Raw genomic sequence first — 19,569 nt, 5'->3', positions numbered from 1 at the left:
TGTGTGAGTTTGAATGTATGTCTATGTGTCTGTGTGATATCTGAATGTATGTCTATGTGTCTGTGTGAGTCTGAATGTATGTCTATGTGTCTGTGTGTGTCTGAATGTATGTCTATGTGTCTGTGTGTGTCTGAATGTATGTCTATGTGAGTCTGAATGTATGTCTATGTGTCTGTGTGTGTCTGAATGTATGTCTATGTACCTGTGTGAGTCTGAATGTATGTCTATGTGTCTGTGTGATATCTGAATGTATGTCTATGTGTCTGTGTGAGTTTGAATGTATGTCTATGTGTCTGTGTGATGTCTGAATGTGTCTATGTGTCTGTGTGTGTCTGAATGTATGTCTATGTGCCTGTGTGAGTCTGAATGTATGTCTATGTGTCTGTGTGAGTCTGAATGTATGTCTATGTGTCTGTGTGAGTCTGAATGTATGTCTATGTGCCTGTGTGATATCTGAATGTATGTCTATGTGTCTGTGTGAGTCTGAATGTATGTCTATGTGTCTGTGTGAGTCTGAATGTATGTCTATGTGTCTGTGTGATGTCTGAATGTATGTCTATGTGTCTGTGTGATATCTGAATGTATGTCTATGTGCCTGTGTGTGTCTGAATGTATGTCTATGTGTCTGTGTGAGTCTGAATGTATGTCTATGTGCCTGTGTGATATCTGAATGTATGTCTATGAGTCTGTGTGAGTCTGAATGTCTGTCTATGTGTCTGTGTGAGTCTGAATGTATGTCTATGTGTCTGTGTGAGTCTGAATGTATGTCTATGTGTCTGTGTGAGTCTGAATGTATGTCTATGTCTCTGTGTGAGTCTGAATGTATGTCTATGTGTCTGTGTGATATCTGAATGTCTGTCTATGTGTCTGTGTGAGTCTGAATGTATGTCTATGTGTCTGTGTGAGTCTGAATGTATGTCTATGTGTCTGTGTGATATCTGAATGTATGTCTATGTGTCTGTGTGATATCTGAATGTATGTCTATGTGTCTGTGTGAGTCTGAATGTATGTCTATGTGTCTGTGTGAGTCTGAATGTATGTCTATCTGTATGTGTGTGTCTGAATGTATGTCTATGTGTCTGTGTGATATTGAATGTATGTCTATCTGTCTGTGTGATATCTGAATGTATGTCTATGTGCCTGTGTGATATCTGAATGTATGTCTATGTGTCTGTGTGAGTCTGAATGTATGTCTATGGGCCTGTGTGAGTCTGAATGTATGTCTATGTGCCTGTGTGAGTCTGAATGTATGTCTATGTGTCTGTGTGATATCTGAATGTATGTCTATGTGTCTGTGTGATATCTGAATGTATGCCTATGTGTCTGTGTGTGTCTAAATGTATGTCTATGTGTCTGTGTGAGTCTGAATGTATGTCTATGTGTCTGTGTGAGTCTGAATGTATGTCTATGGGTATGTGTGTGTCTGAATGTATGTCTATGTGTCTGTGTGATATTGAATGTATGTCTATCTGTCTGTGTGATATCTGAATGTATGTCTATGTGCCTGTGTGATATCTGAATGTATGTCTATGTGTCTGTGTGAGTCTGAATGTATGTCTATGTGCCTGTGTGAGTCTGAATGTATGTCTATGTGCCTGTGTGAGTCTGAATGTATGTCTACGTGCCTGTGTGAGTCTGAATGTATGTCTATGTGTCTGTGTGGTATCTGAATGTATGTCTATGTGTCTGTGTGATATCTGAATGTATGTCTATGTGCCTGTGTGAGTCTGAATGTATGTCTATGTGCCTGTGTGATATCTGAATGTATGTCTATGTGTCTGAATGTATGTCTATGTGTCTGTGTGATATCTGAATGTATGTCTATGTGTCTGTGTGAGTCTGAATGTATGTCTATGTGTCTGTGTGAGTCTGAATGTATGTCTATGTGTCTGAATGTATGTCTATGTGTCTGTGTGATATCTGAATGTATGTCTATCTGTCTGTGTGATATCTGAATGTATGTCTATGTGTCTGTGTGAGTCTGAATGTATGTCTATGTGTCTGTGTGTGTCTGAATGTATGTCTATGTGTCTGTGTGATGTCTGAATGTATGTCTATGCGTCTGTGTGATATCTGAAAGTATGTCTATGTGTCTGTGTGAGTCTCAATGTATGTCTATGTGCCTGTGTGATATCTGAATGTATGTCTATGTGGCTGTGTGAGTCTGAATGAATGTCTATGTGCCTGTGTGACTCTGAATGTATGTCTATGTGTCTGTGTGAGTCTGAATGTATGTCTATGTGCCTGTGTGAGTCTGAATGTATGTCTATGTGTCTGTGTGATATCTGAATGTATGTCAATGTGCCTGTGTGAGTCTAAATGTATGTCGATGTGTCTGTGTGAGTCTGAATGTATGTCTATGTGTCTGTGTGAGTTTGAATGTATGTCTATGTGTCTGTGTGATATCTGAATGTATGTCTATGTGTCTGTGTGAGTCTGAATGTATGTCTATGTGTCTGTGTGTGTCTGAATGTATGTCTATGTGTCTGTGTGTGTCTGAATGTATGTCTATGTGAGTCTGAATGTATGTCTATGTGTCTGTGTGAGTCTGAATGTATGTCTATGTGTCTGTGTGATATCTGAATGTATGTCTATGTGTCTGTGTGAGTCTGAATGTATGTCTATGTGTCTGTGTGATATCTGAATGTATGTCTATGTGTCTGTGTGAGTCTGAATGTATGTCTATGTGTCTGTGTGAGTCTGAATGTATGTCTATGTGTCTGTGTGATATCTGAATGTATGTCAATGTGCCTGTGTGATATCTGAATGTATGTCTATGTGTCTGTGTGATATCTGAATGTATGTCTATGTGTCTGTGTGAGTCTGAATGTATGTCTATGTGTCTGTGTGAGTCTGAATGTATGTCTATGTCTCTGTGTGAGTCTGAATGTATGTCTATGTGACTGTGTGATATCTGAATGTCTGTCTATGTGTCTGTGTGAGTCTGAATGTATGTCTATGTGTCTGTGTGAGTCTGAATGTATGTCTATGTGTCTGTGTGATATCTGAATGTATGTCTATGTGTCTGTGTGATATCTGAATGTATGTCTATGTGTCTGTGTGAGTCTGAATGTATGTCTATGTGTCTGTGTGAGTCTGAATGTATGTCCATGTGTATGTGTGTGTCTGAATGTATGTCTATGTGTCTGTGTGATATTGAAGGTATGTGTATCTGTCTGTGTGATATCTGAATGTATGTCTATGTGCCTGTGTGATATCTGAATGTATGTCTATGTGTCTGTGTGAGTCTGAATGTATGTCTATGGGCCTGTGTGAGTCTGAATGTATGTCTATGTGCCTGTGTGAGTCTGAATGTATGTCTATGTGTCTGTGTGATATCTGAATGTATGTCTATGTGTCTGTGTGAAATCTGAATGTATGCCTATGTGTCTGTGTGTGTCTAAATGTATGTCTATGTGTCTGTGTGAGTCTGAATGTATGTCTATGTGTCTGTGTGAGTCTGAATGTATGTCTATGTGTATGTGTGTGTCTGAATGTATGTCTATGTGTCTGTGTGATATTGAATGTATGTCTATCTGTCTGTGTGATATCTGAATGTATGTCTATGTGCCTGTGTGATATCTGAATGTATGTCTATGTGTCTGTGTGAGTCTGAATGTATGTCTATGTGCCTGTGTGAGTCTGAATGTATGTCTATGTGCCTGTGTGAGTCTGAATGTATGTCTACGTGCCTGTGTGAGTCTGAATGTATGTCTATGTGTCTGTGTGGTATCTGAATGTATGTCTATGTGTCTGTGTGATATCTGAATGTATGTCTATGTGCCTGTGTGAGTCTGAATGTATGTCTATGTGCCTGTGTGATATCTGAATGTATGTCTATGTGTCTGAATGTATGTCTATGTGTCTGTGTGATATCTGAATGTATGTCTATGTGTCTGTGTGAGTCTGAATGTATGTCTATGTGTCTGTGTGAGTCTGAATGTATGTCTATGTGTCTAAATGTATGTCTATGTGTCTGTGTGATATCTGAATGTATGTCTATCTGTCTGTGTGATATCTGAATGTATGTCTATGTGTCTGTGTGAGTCTGAATGTATGTCTATGTGTCTGTGTGTGTCTGAATGTATGTCTATGTGTCTGTGTGATGTCTGAATGTATGTCTATGCGTCTGTGTGATATCTGAAAGTATGTCTATGTGTCTGTGTGAGTCTCAATGTATGTCTATGTGCCTGTGTGATATCTGAATGTATGTCTATGTGGCTGTGTGAGTCTGAATGAATGTCTATGTGCCTGTGTGACTCTGAATGTATGTCTATGTGTCTGTGTGAGTCTGAATGTATGTCTATGTGCCTTTGTGAGTCTGAATGTATGTCTATGTGTCTGTGTGATATCTGAATGTATGTCAATGTGCCTGTGTGAGTCTAAATGTATGTCTATGTGTCTGTGTGAGTCTGAATGTATGTCTATGTGCCTGTGTGATATCTGAATGTATGTCTATGTGTCTGTGTGATATCTGAATGTATGTCAATGTGCCTGTGTGAGTCTAAATGTATGTCTATGTGTCTGTGTGAGTCTGAATGTATGTCTATGTGTCTGTGTGAGTTTGAATGTATGTCTATGTGTCTGTGTGATATCTGAATGTATGTCTATGTGTCTGTGTGAGTCTGAATGTATGTCTATGTGTCTGTGTGTGTCTGAATGTATGTCTATGTGTCTGTGTGTGTCTGAATGTATGTCTATGTGAGTCTGAATGTATGTCTATGTGTCTGTGTGTGTCTGAATGTATGTCTATGTACCTGTGTGAGTCTGAATGTATGTCTATGTGTCTGTGTGATATCTGAATGTATGTCTATGTGTCTGTGTGAGTTTGAATGTATGTCTATGTGTCTGTGTGATGTCTGAATGTGTCTATGTGTCTGTGTGTGTCTGAATGTATGTCTATGTGCCTGTGTGAGTCTGAATGTATGTCTATGTGTCTGTGTGAGTCTGAATGTATGTCTATGTGTCTGTGTGAGTCTGAATGTATGTCTATGTGCCTGTGTGATATCTGAATGTATGTCTATGTGTCTGTGTGAGTCTGAATGTATGTCTATGTGTCTGTGTGAGTCTGAATGTATGTCTATGTGTCTGTGTGATGTCTGAATGTATGTCTATGTGTCTGTGTGATATCTGAATGTATGTCTATGTGCCTGTGTGTGTCTGAATGTATGTCTATGTGTCTGTGTGAGTCTGAATGTATGTCTATGTGCCTGTGTGATATCTGAATGTATGTCTATGAGTCTGTGTGAGTCTGAATGTCTGTCTATGTGTCTGTGTGAGTCTGAATGTATGTCTATGTGTCTGTGTGACATCTGAATGTATGTCTATGTGCCTGTGTGATATCTGAATGCATGGCTATGTGTCTGTGTGAGTCTGAATGTATGTCTATGTGTATGTGTGATATCTGAATGTATGTCTATGTGTCTGTGTGATATCTGAATGTATGTCTATGTGTCTGTGTGAGTCTGAATGTATGTCTATGTGTCTGTGTGAGTCTGAATGTATGTCTATGTCTCTGTGTGAGTCTGAATGTATGTCTATGTGTCTGTGTGATATCTGAATGTCTGTCTATGTGTCTGTGTGAGTCTGAATGTATGTCTATGTGTCTGTGTGAGTCTGAATGTATGTCTATGTGTCTGTGTGAGTCTGAATGTATGTCTATGTGTCTGTGTGATATCTGAATGTATGTCTATGTGTCTGTGTGATATCTGAATGTATGTCTATGTGTCTGTGTGAGTCTGAATGTATGTCTATGTGTCTGTGTGAGTCTGAATGTATGTCTATCTGTATGTGTGTGTCTGAATGTATGTCTATGTGTCTGTGTGATATTGAATGTATGTCTATCTGTCTGTGTGATATCTGAATGTATGTCTATGTGCCTGTGTGATATCTGAATGTATGTCTATGTGTCTGTGTGAGTCTGAATGTATGTCTATGGGCCTGTGTGAGTCTGAATGTATGTCTATGTGCCTGTGTGAGTCTGAATGTATGTCTATGTGTCTGTGTGATATCTGAATGTATGTCTATGTGTCTGTGTGATATCTGAATGTATGCCTATGTGTCTGTGTGTGTCTAAATGTATGTCTATGTGTCTGTGTGAGTCTGAATGTATGTCTATGTGTCTGTGTGAGTCTGAATGTATGTCTATGGGTATGTGTGTGTCTGAATGTATGTCTATGTGTCTGTGTGATATTGAATGTATGTCTATCTGTCTGTGTGATATCTGAATGTATGTCTATGTGCCTGTGTGATATCTGAATGTATGTCTATGTGTCTGTGTGAGTCTGAATGTATGTCTATGTGCCTGTGTGAGTCTGAATGTATGTCTATGTGCCTGTGTGAGTCTGAATGTATGTCTACGTGCCTGTGTGAGTCTGAATGTATGTCTATGTGTCTGTGTGGTATCTGAATGTATGTCTATGTGTCTGTGTGATATCTGAATGTATGTCTATGTGCCTGTGTGAGTCTGAATGTATGTCTATGTGCCTGTGTGATATCTGAATGTATGTCTATGTGTCTGAATGTATGTCTATGTGTCTGTGTGATATCTGAATGTATGTCTATGTGTCTGTGTGAGTCTGAATGTATGTCTATGTGTCTGTGTGAGTCTGAATGTATGTCTATGTGTCTGAATGTATGTCTATGTGTCTGTGTGATATCTGAATGTATGTCTATCTGTCTGTGTGATATCTGAATGTATGTCTATGTGTCTGTGTGAGTCTGAATGTATGTCTATGTGTCTGTGTGTGTCTGAATGTATGTCTATGTGTCTGTGTGATGTCTGAATGTATGTCTATGCGTCTGTGTGATATCTGAAAGTATGTCTATGTGTCTGTGTGAGTCTCAATGTATGTCTATGTGCCTGTGTGATATCTGAATGTATGTCTATGTGGCTGTGTGAGTCTGAATGAATGTCTATGTGCCTGTGTGACTCTGAATGTATGTCTATGTGTCTGTGTGAGTCTGAATGTATGTCTATGTGCCTGTGTGAGTCTGAATGTATGTCTATGTGTCTGTGTGATATCTGAATGTATGTCAATGTGCCTGTGTGAGTCTAAATGTATGTCGATGTGTCTGTGTGAGTCTGAATGTATGTCTATGTGTCTGTGTGAGTTTGAATGTATGTCTATGTGTCTGTGTGATATCTGAATGTATGTCTATGTGTCTGTGTGAGTCTGAATGTATGTCTATGTGTCTGTGTGTGTCTGAATGTATGTCTATGTGTCTGTGTGTGTCTGAATGTATGTCTATGTGAGTCTGAATGTATGTCTATTGTCTGTGTGTGTCTGAATGTATGTCTATGTACCTGTGTGAGTCTGAATGTATGTCTATGTGTCTGTGTGATATCTGAATGTATGTCTATGTGTCTGTGTGAGTTTGAATGCATGTCTATGTGTCTGTGTGATGTCTGAATGTGTCTATGTATCTGTGTGTGTCTGAATGTATGTCTATGTGCCTGTGTGAGTCTGAATGTATGTCTATGGGTCTGTGTGAGTCTGAATGTATGTCTATGTGTCTGTGTGAGTCTGAATGTATGTCTATGTGCCTGTGTGATATCTGAATGTATGTCTATGTGTCTGTGTGAGTCTGAATGTATGTCTATGTGTCTGTGTGTGTCTGAATGTATGTCTATGTGTCTGTGTGAGTCTGAATGTATGTCTATGTGCCTGTGTGATGTCTGAATGTATGTCTATGTGCCTGTGTGATATCTGAATGTATGTCTATGTGGCTGTGTGAGTCTGAATGTATGTCTATGTGCCTGCGTGAGTCTGAATGTATGTCTATGTGTCTGTGTGAGTCTGAATGTATGTCTATGTGGCTGTGTGAGTCTGAATGTATGTCTATGTGCCTGTGTGATATCTGAATGTATGTCTATGTGTCTGTGTGATATCTGAATGTATGTCTATGTGCCTGTGTGAGTCTAAATGTATTTCTATGTGTCTGTGTGAGTCTGAATGTATGTCTATGTGTCTGTGTGAGTTTGAATATATGTCTATGTGTCTGTGTGATATCTGAATGTATGTCTATGTGTCTGTGTGAGTCTGAATGTATGTCTATGTGTCTGTGTGTGTCTGAATGTATGTCTATGTGTCTGTGTATGTCTGAATGTATGTCTATGTGTCTGTGTGAGTCTGAATGAATGTCTATGTGTCTGTGTGTGTCTGAATGTATGTCTATGTACCTGTGTGTGGCTGAATGTATGTCTATGTGTCTGTGTGAGTCTGACTGTATGTCTATGTGTCTGTGTGATATCTGAATGTATGTCTGTGTGTCTGTGTGAGTTTGAATGTATGTCTGTGTGTCTGTGTGTGGCTGAATGTATGTCTATGTGTCTGTGTGAGTCTGACTGTATGCCTATATGTCTGTGTGATATCTGAATGTATGTCTATGTGCCTGTGTGAGTCTGAATGTATGTCTATGTGCCAGTGTGAGTCTGAATATATGTCTATGTGCCTGTGTGAGTCTGAATGTATGTCTATGTGCCTGTGTGATATCTGAATGTATGTCTATTTGCCTGTGTGTGTCTGAATGTATGTCTATGTGTCTGTGTGTGTCTGAATGTATGTCTATGTGCCTGTGTGAGTCTGAATGTATGTCTATGTGTCTGTGTGAGTCTGAATGTATGTCTATGTGCCTGTGTGTGTCTGAATGTATGTCTATGTGCCTGTGTGAGTCTGAATGTATGTCTATGTGTCTGTGTGAGTCTGAATGTATGTCTATGTGTCTGTGTGAGTCTGAATGTATGTCTATGTGCCTGTGTGATATCTGAATGTATGTCTATGTGTCTGTGTGAGTCTGAATGTATGTCTATGTGTCTGTGTGAGTCTGAATGTATGTCTATGTGTCTGTGTGATGTCTGAATGTATGTCTATGTGTCTGTGTGATATCTGAATGTATGTCTATGTGCCTGTGTGTGTCTGAATGTATGTCTATGTGTCTGTGTGAGTCTGAATGTATGTCTATGTGCCTGTGTGATATCTGAATGTATGTCTATGAGTCTGTGTGAGTCTGAATGTCTGTCTATGTGTCTGTGTGAGTCTGAATGTATGTCTATGTGTCTGTGTGACATCTGAATGTATGTCTATGTGCCTGTGTGATATCTGAATGCATGGCTATGTGTCTGTGTGAGTCTGAATGTATGTCTATGTGTATGTGTGATATCTGAATGTATGTCTATGTGTCTGTGTGATATCTGAATGTATGTCTATGTGTCTGTGTGAGTCTGAATGTATGTCTATGTGTCTGTGTGAGTCTGAATGTATGTCTATGTCTCTGTGTGAGTCTGAATGTATGTCTATGTGTCTGTGTGATATCTGAATGTCTGTCTATGTGTCTGTGTGAGTCTGAATGTATGTCTATGTGTCTGTGTGAGTCTGAATGTATGTCTATGTGTCTGTGTGAGTCTGAATGTATGTCTATGTGTCTGTGTGATATCTGAATGTATGTCTATGTGTCTGTGTGATATCTGAATGTATGTCTATGTGTCTGTGTGAGTCTGAATGTATGTCTATGTGTCTGTGTGAGTCTGAATGTATGTCTATCTGTATGTGTGTGTCTGAATGTATGTCTATGTGTCTGTGTGATATTGAATGTATGTCTATCTGTCTGTGTGATATCTGAATGTATGTCTATGTGCCTGTGTGATATCTGAATGTATGTCTATGTGTCTGTGTGAGTCTGAATGTATGTCTATGGGCCTGTGTGAGTCTGAATGTATGTCTATGTGCCTGTGTGAGTCTGAATGTATGTCTATGTGTCTGTGTGATATCTGAATGTATGTCTATGTGTCTGTGTGATATCTGAATGTATGCCTATGTGTCTGTGTGTGTCTAAATGTATGTCTATGTGTCTGTGTGAGTCTGAATGTATGTCTATGTGTCTGTGTGAGTCTGAATGTATGTCTATGGGTATGTGTGTGTCTGAATGTATGTCTATGTGTCTGTGTGATATTGAATGTATGTCTATCTGTCTGTGTGATATCTGAATGTATGTCTATGTGCCTGTGTGATATCTGAATGTATGTCTATGTGTCTGTGTGAGTCTGAATGTATGTCTATGTGCCTGTGTGAGTCTGAATGTATGTCTATGTGCCTGTGTGAGTCTGAATGTATGTCTACGTGCCTGTGTGAGTCTGAATGTATGTCTATGTGTCTGTGTGGTATCTGAATGTATGTCTATGTGTCTGTGTGATATCTGAATGTATGTCTATGTGCCTGTGTGAGTCTGAATGTATGTCTATGTGCCTGTGTGATATCTGAATGTATGTCTATGTGTCTGAATGTATGTCTATGTGTCTGTGTGATATCTGAATGTATGTCTATGTGTCTGTGTGAGTCTGAATGTATGTCTATGTGTCTGTGTGAGTCTGAATGTATGTCTATGTGTCTGAATGTATGTCTATGTGTCTGTGTGATATCTGAATGTATGTCTATCTGTCTGTGTGATATCTGAATGTATGTCTATGTGTCTGTGTGAGTCTGAATGTATGTCTATGTGTCTGTGTGTGTCTGAATGTATGTCTATGTGTCTGTGTGATGTCTGAATGTATGTCTATGCGTCTGTGTGATATCTGAAAGTATGTCTATGTGTCTGTGTGAGTCTCAATGTATGTCTATGTGCCTGTGTGATATCTGAATGTATGTCTATGTGGCTGTGTGAGTCTGAATGAATGTCTATGTGCCTGTGTGACTCTGAATGTATGTCTATGTGTCTGTGTGAGTCTGAATGTATGTCTATGTGCCTGTGTGAGTCTGAATGTATGTCTATGTGTCTGTGTGATATCTGAATGTATGTCAATGTGCCTGTGTGAGTCTAAATGTATGTCGATGTGTCTGTGTGAGTCTGAATGTATGTCTATGTGTCTGTGTGAGTTTGAATGTATGTCTATGTGTCTGTGTGATATCTGAATGTATGTCTATGTGTCTGTGTGAGTCTGAATGTATGTCTATGTGTCTGTGTGTGTCTGAATGTATGTCTATGTGTCTGTGTGTGTCTGAATGTATGTCTATGTGAGTCTGAATGTATGTCTATTGTCTGTGTGTGTCTGAATGTATGTCTATGTACCTGTGTGAGTCTGAATGTATGTCTATGTGTCTGTGTGATATCTGAATGTATGTCTATGTGTCTGTGTGAGTTTGAATGCATGTCTATGTGTCTGTGTGATGTCTGAATGTGTCTATGTATCTGTGTGTGTCTGAATGTATGTCTATGTGCCTGTGTGAGTCTGAATGTATGTCTATGGGTCTGTGTGAGTCTGAATGTATGTCTATGTGTCTGTGTGAGTCTGAATGTATGTCTATGTGCCTGTGTGATATCTGAATGTATGTCTATGTGTCTGTGTGAGTCTGAATGTATGTCTATGTGTCTGTGTGTGTCTGAATGTATGTCTATGTGTCTGTGTGAGTCTGAATGTATGTCTATGTGCCTGTGTGATGTCTGAATGTATGTCTATGTGCCTGTGTGATATCTGAATGTATGTCTATGTGGCTGTGTGAGTCTGAATGTATGTCTATGTGCCTGCGTGAGTCTGAATGTATGTCTATGTGTCTGTGTGAGTCTGAATGTATGTCTATGTGGCTGTGTGAGTCTGAATGTATGTCTATGTGCCTGTGTGATATCTGAATGTATGTCTATGTGTCTGTGTGATATCTGAATGTATGTCTATGTGCCTGTGTGAGTCTAAATGTATTTCTATGTGTCTGTGTGAGTCTGAATGTATGTCTATGTGTCTGTGTGAGTTTGAATATATGTCTATGTGTCTGTGTGATATCTGAATGTATGTCTATGTGTCTGTGTGAGTCTGAATGTATGTCTATGTGTCTGTGTGTGTCTGAATGTATGTCTATGTGTCTGTGTATGTCTGAATGTATGTCTATGTGTCTGTGTGAGTCTGAATGAATGTCTATGTGTCTGTGTGTGTCTGAATGTATGTCTATGTACCTGTGTGTGGCTGAATGTATGTCTATGTGTCTGTGTGAGTCTGACTGTATGTCTATGTGTCTGTGTGATATCTGAATGTATGTCTGTGTGTCTGTGTGAGTTTGAATGTATGTCTGTGTGTCTGTGTGTGGCTGAATGTATGTCTATGTGTCTGTGTGAGTCTGACTGTATGCCTATATGTCTGTGTGATATCTGAATGTATGTCTATGTGCCTGTGTGAGTCTGAATGTATGTCTATGTGCCAGTGTGAGTCTGAATATATGTCTATGTGCCTGTGTGAGTCTGAATGTATGTCTATGTGCCTGTGTGATATCTGAATGTATGTCTATTTGCCTGTGTGTGTCTGAATGTATGTCTATGTGTCTGTGTGTGTCTGAATGTATGTCTATGTGCCTGTGTGAGTCTGAATGTATGTCTATGTGTCTGTGTGAGTCTGAATGTATGTCTATGTGCCTGTGTGAGTCTGAATGTATGTCTATGTGCCTGTGTGAGTCTGAATGTATGTCTATGTGCCTGTGTGATATCTGAATGTATGTCTATGTGCCTGTGTGTGTCTGAATGTATGTCTATGTGTCTGTGTGATATCTGAATGTATGTCAATGTGTCTGTGTGAGTCTGAATGTATGTCTATGTGTCTGTGTGATATCTGAATGTATGTCAATGTGTCTGTGTGAGTCTGAATGTATGTCTATGTGCCTGTGTGAGTCTGAATGTATGTCTATGTGTCTGTGTGAGTCTGAATGTATGTCTATGTGTCTGTGTGTGTCTGAATGTATGTCTATGTGTCTGTGTGATATCTGAATGTATGTCTATGTGTCTGTGTGAGTCTGAATGTATGTCTATGTGTCTGTGTGAGTCTGAATGTATGTCTATGTGTCTGTGTGTGTCTGAATGTATGTCTATGTGTCTGTGTGATATCTGAATGTACGTCTATGTGTCTGTGTGAGTCTGAATGTATGTCTATGTGCCTGTGTGAGTCTGAATGTATGTCTATGTGTCTGTGTGATATCTGAATGTATGTCTATGTGTTTGTGTGTGTCTGAATGTATGTCTATGTGTCTGTGTGATATCTGAATGTATGCCTATGTGTCTGTGTGAGTCTGAATGTATGTCTATGTGCCTGTGTGAGTCTGAATGTATGTCTATGTGTCTGTGTGTGTCTGAATGTATGTCTATGTGTCTGTGTGATATCTGAATGTATGTCTATGTGTCTGTGTGAGTCTGAATGTATGTCTATGTACCTGTGTGAGTCTGAATGTATGTCTATGTGTCTGTGTGTGTCTGAATGTATGTCTATGTGTCTGTGTGATATCTGAATGTACGTCTATGTGTCTGTGTGAGTCTGAATGTATGTCTATGTGCCTGTGTGAGTCTGAATGTATGTCTATGTGTCTGTGTGATATCTGAATGTATGTGTATGTGTTTGTGTGTGTCTGAATGTATGTCTATGTGTCTGTGTGATATCTGAATGTATGCCTATGTGTCTGTGTGAGTCTGAATGTATGTCTATGTGCCTGTGTGAGTCTGAATGTATGTCTATGTGTCTGTGTGATATCTGAATGTATGTCTATGTGTTTGTGTGTGTCTGAATGTATGTCTATGTGTCTGTGTGATATCTGAATGTATGCCTATGTGTCTGTGTGAGTCTGAATGTATGTCTATGTGCCTGTGTGAGTCTGAATGTATGTCTATGTGTCTGTGTGAGTCTGAATGTATGTCTATGTGTCTGTGTGATATCTGAATGTATGCCTATGTGTCTGTGTGAGTCTGAATGTATGTCTATGTGCCTGTGTGAGTCTGAATGTATGCCTATGTGTCTGTGTGAGTCTGAATGTATGTCTACGTGCCTGTGTGAGTCTGAATGTATGTCTATGTGTCTGTGTGATATCTGAATGTATGTCTATGTGTTTGTGTGTGTCTGAATGTATGTCTATGTGTCTGTGTGATATCTGAATGTATGCCTATGTGTCTGTGTGAGTCTGAATGTATGTCTATGTGCCTGTGTGAGTCTGAATGTATGTCTATGTGTCTGTGTGAGTCTGAATGTATGTTTATGTGCCTGTGTGATATCTGCATGTATGTCTATGTGCCTGTGTGAGTCTGAATGTATGTCTATGTGCCTGTGTGATATCTGCATGTATGTCTATGTGCCTGTGTGAGTCTGAATGTATGTCTATGTGTCTGTGTGATATCTGAATGTATGTCTATGTACCTGTGTGAGTCTGAATGTATGTCTATGTGCCTGTGTGATATCTGCATGTATGTCAATGTGCCTGTGTGAGTCTGATTGTATGTCTATGTGCCTGTGTGAGTCTGAATGTATGTCTATGTGTCTGTGTGAGTCTGAATGTGTGTCTACGTGTCTGTGTGAGTCTCAATGTATGTCTATGTGTCTGTGTGAGTCTGAATGTATGTCTATGTGTCTGTGTGAGTCTGAATGTATGTCTCTGTGTCTGTGTGCGTCTGAATGTATGTCTATGTGCCTGTGTGATATCTGAATGTATGTCTATGTGCCTGTGTGTGTCTGAATGTATGTCTATGTGTCTTTGTGAGTCTGAATGTATGTCTACGTGTCTGTGTGTGTCTGAATGTATGTCTATGTGTCTGTGTGATATCTGAATGTATGTCTATGTGCCTGTGTGATATCTGAATGTATGTCTATGTGCCTGTGTGTGTCTGACTGTATGTCTATGTGTCTGTGTGAGTCTGAATGTATGTATATGTGTCTGTGTGATATCTGAATGTATGTCTATGTGTCTGTGTGAGTCTGAATGTATGTCTACGTGTCTGTGTGAGTCTGAATGTATGCGTTATATCTGAATGTATGTCTATGTGTCTGTGTGAGTCTGAATGTATGTCTATGTGTCTGTGTGATATCTGAATGTATGTCTATGTGCCTGTGTGAGTCTGAATGTATGTCTATGTGTCTGTGTGAGTCTGAATGTATGTCTATGTGTCTGTGTGAGTCTGAATGTATGTCTATGTGTCTGTGTGAGTCTGAATGTATGTCTATGTGTCTGTGTGATATCTGAATGTATGTCTATGTGCCTGTGTGATATCTGAATGTATGTCTATGTGCCTGTTTGAGTCTGAATGCATGTCTATGTGCCTGTGTGATGTCTGAGTTTGCATATGAAGTGTATGTACAAGTGTGTATGTGAGGGTGTGTGTGTGTGACGGTGTGTGTGAGGGTATATCTGAGGGTATGTGTGAGGGTGTGTGTGAGGGTATGTGTGTGAGGGTATGTGTGTGAGGGTATGTGTGAGGGTGTGTGTGTGAGGGTATGTGTGAGGGTGTGTGTGAGGGTGTGTGTGAGGGTGTGTGTGAGGGTGTGTGAGGGTATGTGTGTGAGGGTATGTGTGTGAGGGTGTGTGTGAAGGTGTGTGTGAGGGTATGTGTGAGGGTGTGTGTGAGGGTGTGTGTGAGGGTATGTGTGAGGGTGTGTGTGAGGGTGTGTGTGAGGGTATGTGTGTGAGGATATGTGTGAGGGTGTGTGTGTGAGGGTATGTGTGAGGGTGTGTGTGAGGGTATGTGTGAGGGTGTATGTGAGGGTGTGTGAGGGTATGTGTGTGAGGGTGTGTGTGTGAGGGTATGTGTGTGAGGGTATGTGTGAGGGTGTGTGTGAAGGTGTGTGTGAGGGCATGTGTGAGGGTGTGTGTGAGGGTATGTGTGTGAGGATAAGTGTGAGGGTGTGTGTGTGAGGGTATGTGTGAGGGTGTGTGTGAGGGTATGTGTGAGGGTGTATGTGAGGGTGTGTGTGAGGGTGTGTGTGAGGGTATGTGCCTGAGGGTATGTGTGAGGGCGTGTGTGTGAGGGTGTGTGTGAGGGTATGTGTGAGGGTGTGTGTGAGGGTATGTGTGTGAGGGTGTGTGTGAGGGTGTGTGTGAGGGTGTGTGTGAGGGTGTGTGTGAGGGTATGTGTGTGAGGGTATGTGTGAGGGTGTATGTGAGGGTGTGTGTGAGGGTATGTGTGAGGGTATGTGTGAGGGTATGTGTCTGAGGGTATGTGTGAGGGCGTGTGTGTGAGGGTGTGTGTGAGGGTATGTGTGAGGGTGTGTGTGAGGGTATGTGTGTGAGGGTGTGTGTGATGGTGTGTGTGAGGGTGTGTGTGAGGGTGTGTGTGAGGGTGTGTGTGAGGGTATGTGTGAGGGTGTGTGTGAGGGTGTGTGTGTGCTAACGTGAGCTTTTTGTGTTTCTGTAAAAACAACGTGCTTGATGACTCATTGTCCGCACCAAAATGTTTTGCCTGTTTTCTCTCTCTAGATCCTGCCCTGGGTTTCCTGTTTTTGTTTCTATTTTTGCTTCAGATTTACAACATCTGCAATGTTTGACGTTCTCTTCAGGTGTGGCCCCAGATGGTTCCATCATTTCCTATTCCCAAAGTTCCATCCAATACGAGGTGTAATGGCTGAAGCTTGGAATCATTATCCAGACTTGACGTGGATTATCAACAATACGTACCCGGATTCCTTTTTTTCCTGTTAAACCTGGCTCCCCAAAGTCACCCTGAAATATAAAGGGGGTGTTTTGTTACAAAATGCAACCTAATAGTGTCCGGAAACTAACCTCTGCAAATTTCTCACCCCAATTACCTTTGGTCCCCCAGAGCCAGCAGGTCCCTCAACGCCTGGGAATCCCGGCATTCCTATTGGTCCAGCAAAACCCGGTAAACCTATTGTACCCTGAAAATCAATAAATACATGAAATAGTAATCACTACTGAAGAGTTCAAAGAGAAATCTGAGAGTACATTTTATAAATCTTCCCTCTGTGAGTGGTATTTCACTGTAATTACATACTCTGCCCAGTAGAGGTGCTGATGTGTAATGTGACAAGTTTACAGAGCCAGCTTGCATTAAAAATGTTGAATAGGAATTTATACTGGCAATTGTGTAAAAATAAGGACATAATTAATTACTTTACAGTGTTGACTGAATTAGTTCGGGTTCAGCTATTCTCAGATCAGGTGTTAGTTAATGACTCCAAAGAAATTAAACGCATTGCAAAATACAAAAATGACACGAGAAACACAGCAATCCAAAGAATTAGTTTTATTGCATAATCAGAATAAAATAAAAATTACCCGCAGATAAACCACAACGTCTTGTGGATCGCCGGGGGACCGTGCGAATCACGCCACACCGCCCCGACGCCGGGACGCGATTCTCCGAGGCGCCGGTCGGGGGGTGACGGAAAGAGTGTGACGGGCAGAGTGTGATGGACAGAGTGTGACGGGCAGAGTGTGACGGGCAGAGTGTGACAGGCAGAGTGTGACAGGCAGAGTGTGATGGACAGAGTGTGACGGGCAGAGTGTGACGGACAGAGTGTGACGGGCAGAGTGTGACGGGCAGAGTGTGACAGGCAGAGTGTGATGGACAGAGTGTGACGGGCAGAGTGTGACGGGCAGAGTGTGACAGGCAGAGTGTGACAGGCAGAGTGTGACGGGCAGGGTGTGACGGGCAGAGTGTGACAGGCAGAGTGTGACAGGCAGGGTGTGACGGGCAGAGTGTGACAGGCAGAGTGTGACAGGCAGAGTGTGACAGGCAGAGTGTGACGGGCAGGGTGTGACGGGCAGAGTGTGACGGGCAGAGTGTGACAGGCAGAGTGTGACAGGCAGAGTGTGACGGGCAGGGTGTGACAGGCAGAGTGTGACGGGGAGGGTGTGATGGACAGAGTTACGGGAAGGAGAGTCTGATGGCCAGAGTGTGATGGGAAGGAGAGTGTGATGGACAGAGTTACCGGAAGGAGAGTGCGATGGACAGAGTGTGACGGGAAGGAGAGTGTGATGGACAGAGTGTGACGGGAAGGAGAGTGTGATGGACAGAGTGTGACGGGAAGGAGAGTGTGATGGACAGAGTTACGGGAAGGAGAGTGTGATGGGCAGAGTGTGACGGGAAGGAGAGTGTGATGGACAGAGTTACGGGAAGGAGAGTGTGATGGGCAGAGTGTGATGGGAAGGAGAGTGCGACGGACAGAGTTACGGGAAGGAGAGTGTGATGGACAGAGTGTGACGGGAAGGAGAGTGTGATGGGCAGAGTGTGACGGGAAGGAGAGTGTGATGGACAGAGTGTGATGGGAAGGAGAGTGTGATGGACAGAGTTACGGGAAGGAGAGTCTGATGGCCAGAGTGTGATGGGAAGGAGAGTGCGACGGACAGAGTTACGGGAAGGAGAGTGTGATGGACAGAGTGTGACGGGAAGGAGAGTGTGATGGGCAGAGTGTGACGGGAAGGAGAGTGTGATGGACAGAGTGTGATGGGAAGGAGAGTGTGATGGAGAGAGTTACGGGAAGGAGAGTGCGATGGACAGAGTGTGATGGGAAGGAGAGTGTGATGGAGAGAGTTACGGGAAGGAGAGTGTGATGGACAGAGTTACGGGAAGGAGAGTGTGATGGACACAGTTACGGGAAGGAGAGTGTGATGGACAGAGTGTGACGGGAAGGAGAGTGTGATGGACAGAGTTACGGGAAGGAGAGTGTGATGGACAGAGTTACGGGAAGGAGAGTGTGATGGACAGAGTGTGACGGGAAGGAGAGTGTGACGGACAGAGTGTGATGGGAAGGAGAGTGTGATGGACAGAGTGTGATGGGAAGGAGAGTGTGATGGACAGAGTTACGGGAAGGAGAGTGCGATGGACAGAGTGTGATGGGAAGGAGAGTGTGATGGACAGAGTGTGATGGGAAGGAGAGTGTGATGGACAGAGTTACGGGAAGGAGAGTGTGATGGACAGAGTGTGACGGGAAGGAGAGTGTGATGGACAGAGTTACGGGAAGGAGAGTGCAATGGACAGAGTTACGGGAAGGAGAGTGTGATGGACAGAGTTACGGGAAGGAGAGTGTGACGGACAGAGTTACGGGAAGGAGAGTGCGATGGACAGAGTGTGATGGGAAGGAGAGTGTGATGGACAGAGTGTGACGGGAAGGAGAGTGTGATGGACAGAGTTACGGGAAGGAGAGTGCGATGGACACAGTTACGGGAAGGAGAGTGCGATGGACAGAGTGTGATGGGAAGGAGAGTGTGATGGACAGAGTTACGGGAAGGAGAGTGTGACGGACAGAGTTACGGGAAGGAGAGTGTGATGGACACAGTTACAGGAAGGAGAGTGCGACGGACAGAGTTACGGGAAGGAGAGTGTGACGGACAGAGTGTGATGGGAAGGAGAGTGTGATGGACAGAGTGTGATGGGAAGGAGAGTGTGATGGACAGAGTTACGGGAAGGAGAGTGTGACGGACAGAGTTACGGGAAGGAGAGTGTGATGGACAGAGTTACGGGAAGGAGAGTGTGATGGACAGAATGTGACGGGAAGGAGAGTGTGATGGACAGAGTTACGGGAAGGAGAGTGTGATGGACAGAGTTACGGGAAGGAGAGTGTGATGGACAGAGTGTGACGGGAAGGAGAGTGTGACGGGAAGGAGAGTGTGATGGACAGAGTGTGACGGGAAGGAGAGTGTGATGGACAGAGTTACGGGAAGGAGAGTGTGATGGACAGAGTGTGACGGGAAGGAGAGTGTGATGGACAGAGTTACGGGAAGGAGAGTGTGATGGACAGAGTTACGGGAAGGAGAGTGTGATGGACAGAGTGTGACGGGAAGGAGAGTGCGACGGACAGAGTGTGACGGGAAGGAGAGTGTG

General features: G+C 42.3%; 1 protein-coding gene across 1 annotated transcript in view; it reads right to left on the bottom strand.

Moving 5' to 3' along the window:
- LOC140391490 (uncharacterized) overlaps window positions 1-19,569 on the bottom strand; it is a 406,857-nt gene that overhangs the window by 216,716 nt on the left and 170,572 nt on the right. The window contains exons 3-4 of the mRNA XM_072476012.1: window positions 16,532-16,621; window positions 16,401-16,445 (exon numbers count right to left, since the gene is read on the bottom strand). Of these exons, the coding sequence (XP_072332113.1) occupies window positions 16,401-16,445; window positions 16,532-16,621 (135 nt within the window). The remainder of the gene's footprint in view (window positions 1-16,400; window positions 16,446-16,531; window positions 16,622-19,569) is intronic.

Source organism: Scyliorhinus torazame, chromosome 15, assembly GCF_047496885.1.
Source record: "Scyliorhinus torazame isolate Kashiwa2021f chromosome 15, sScyTor2.1, whole genome shotgun sequence".
Lineage (NCBI taxonomy): Eukaryota > Metazoa > Chordata > Chondrichthyes > Carcharhiniformes > Scyliorhinidae > Scyliorhinus > Scyliorhinus torazame.
This window is presented reverse-complemented; position numbering and strand designations above follow the sequence as displayed.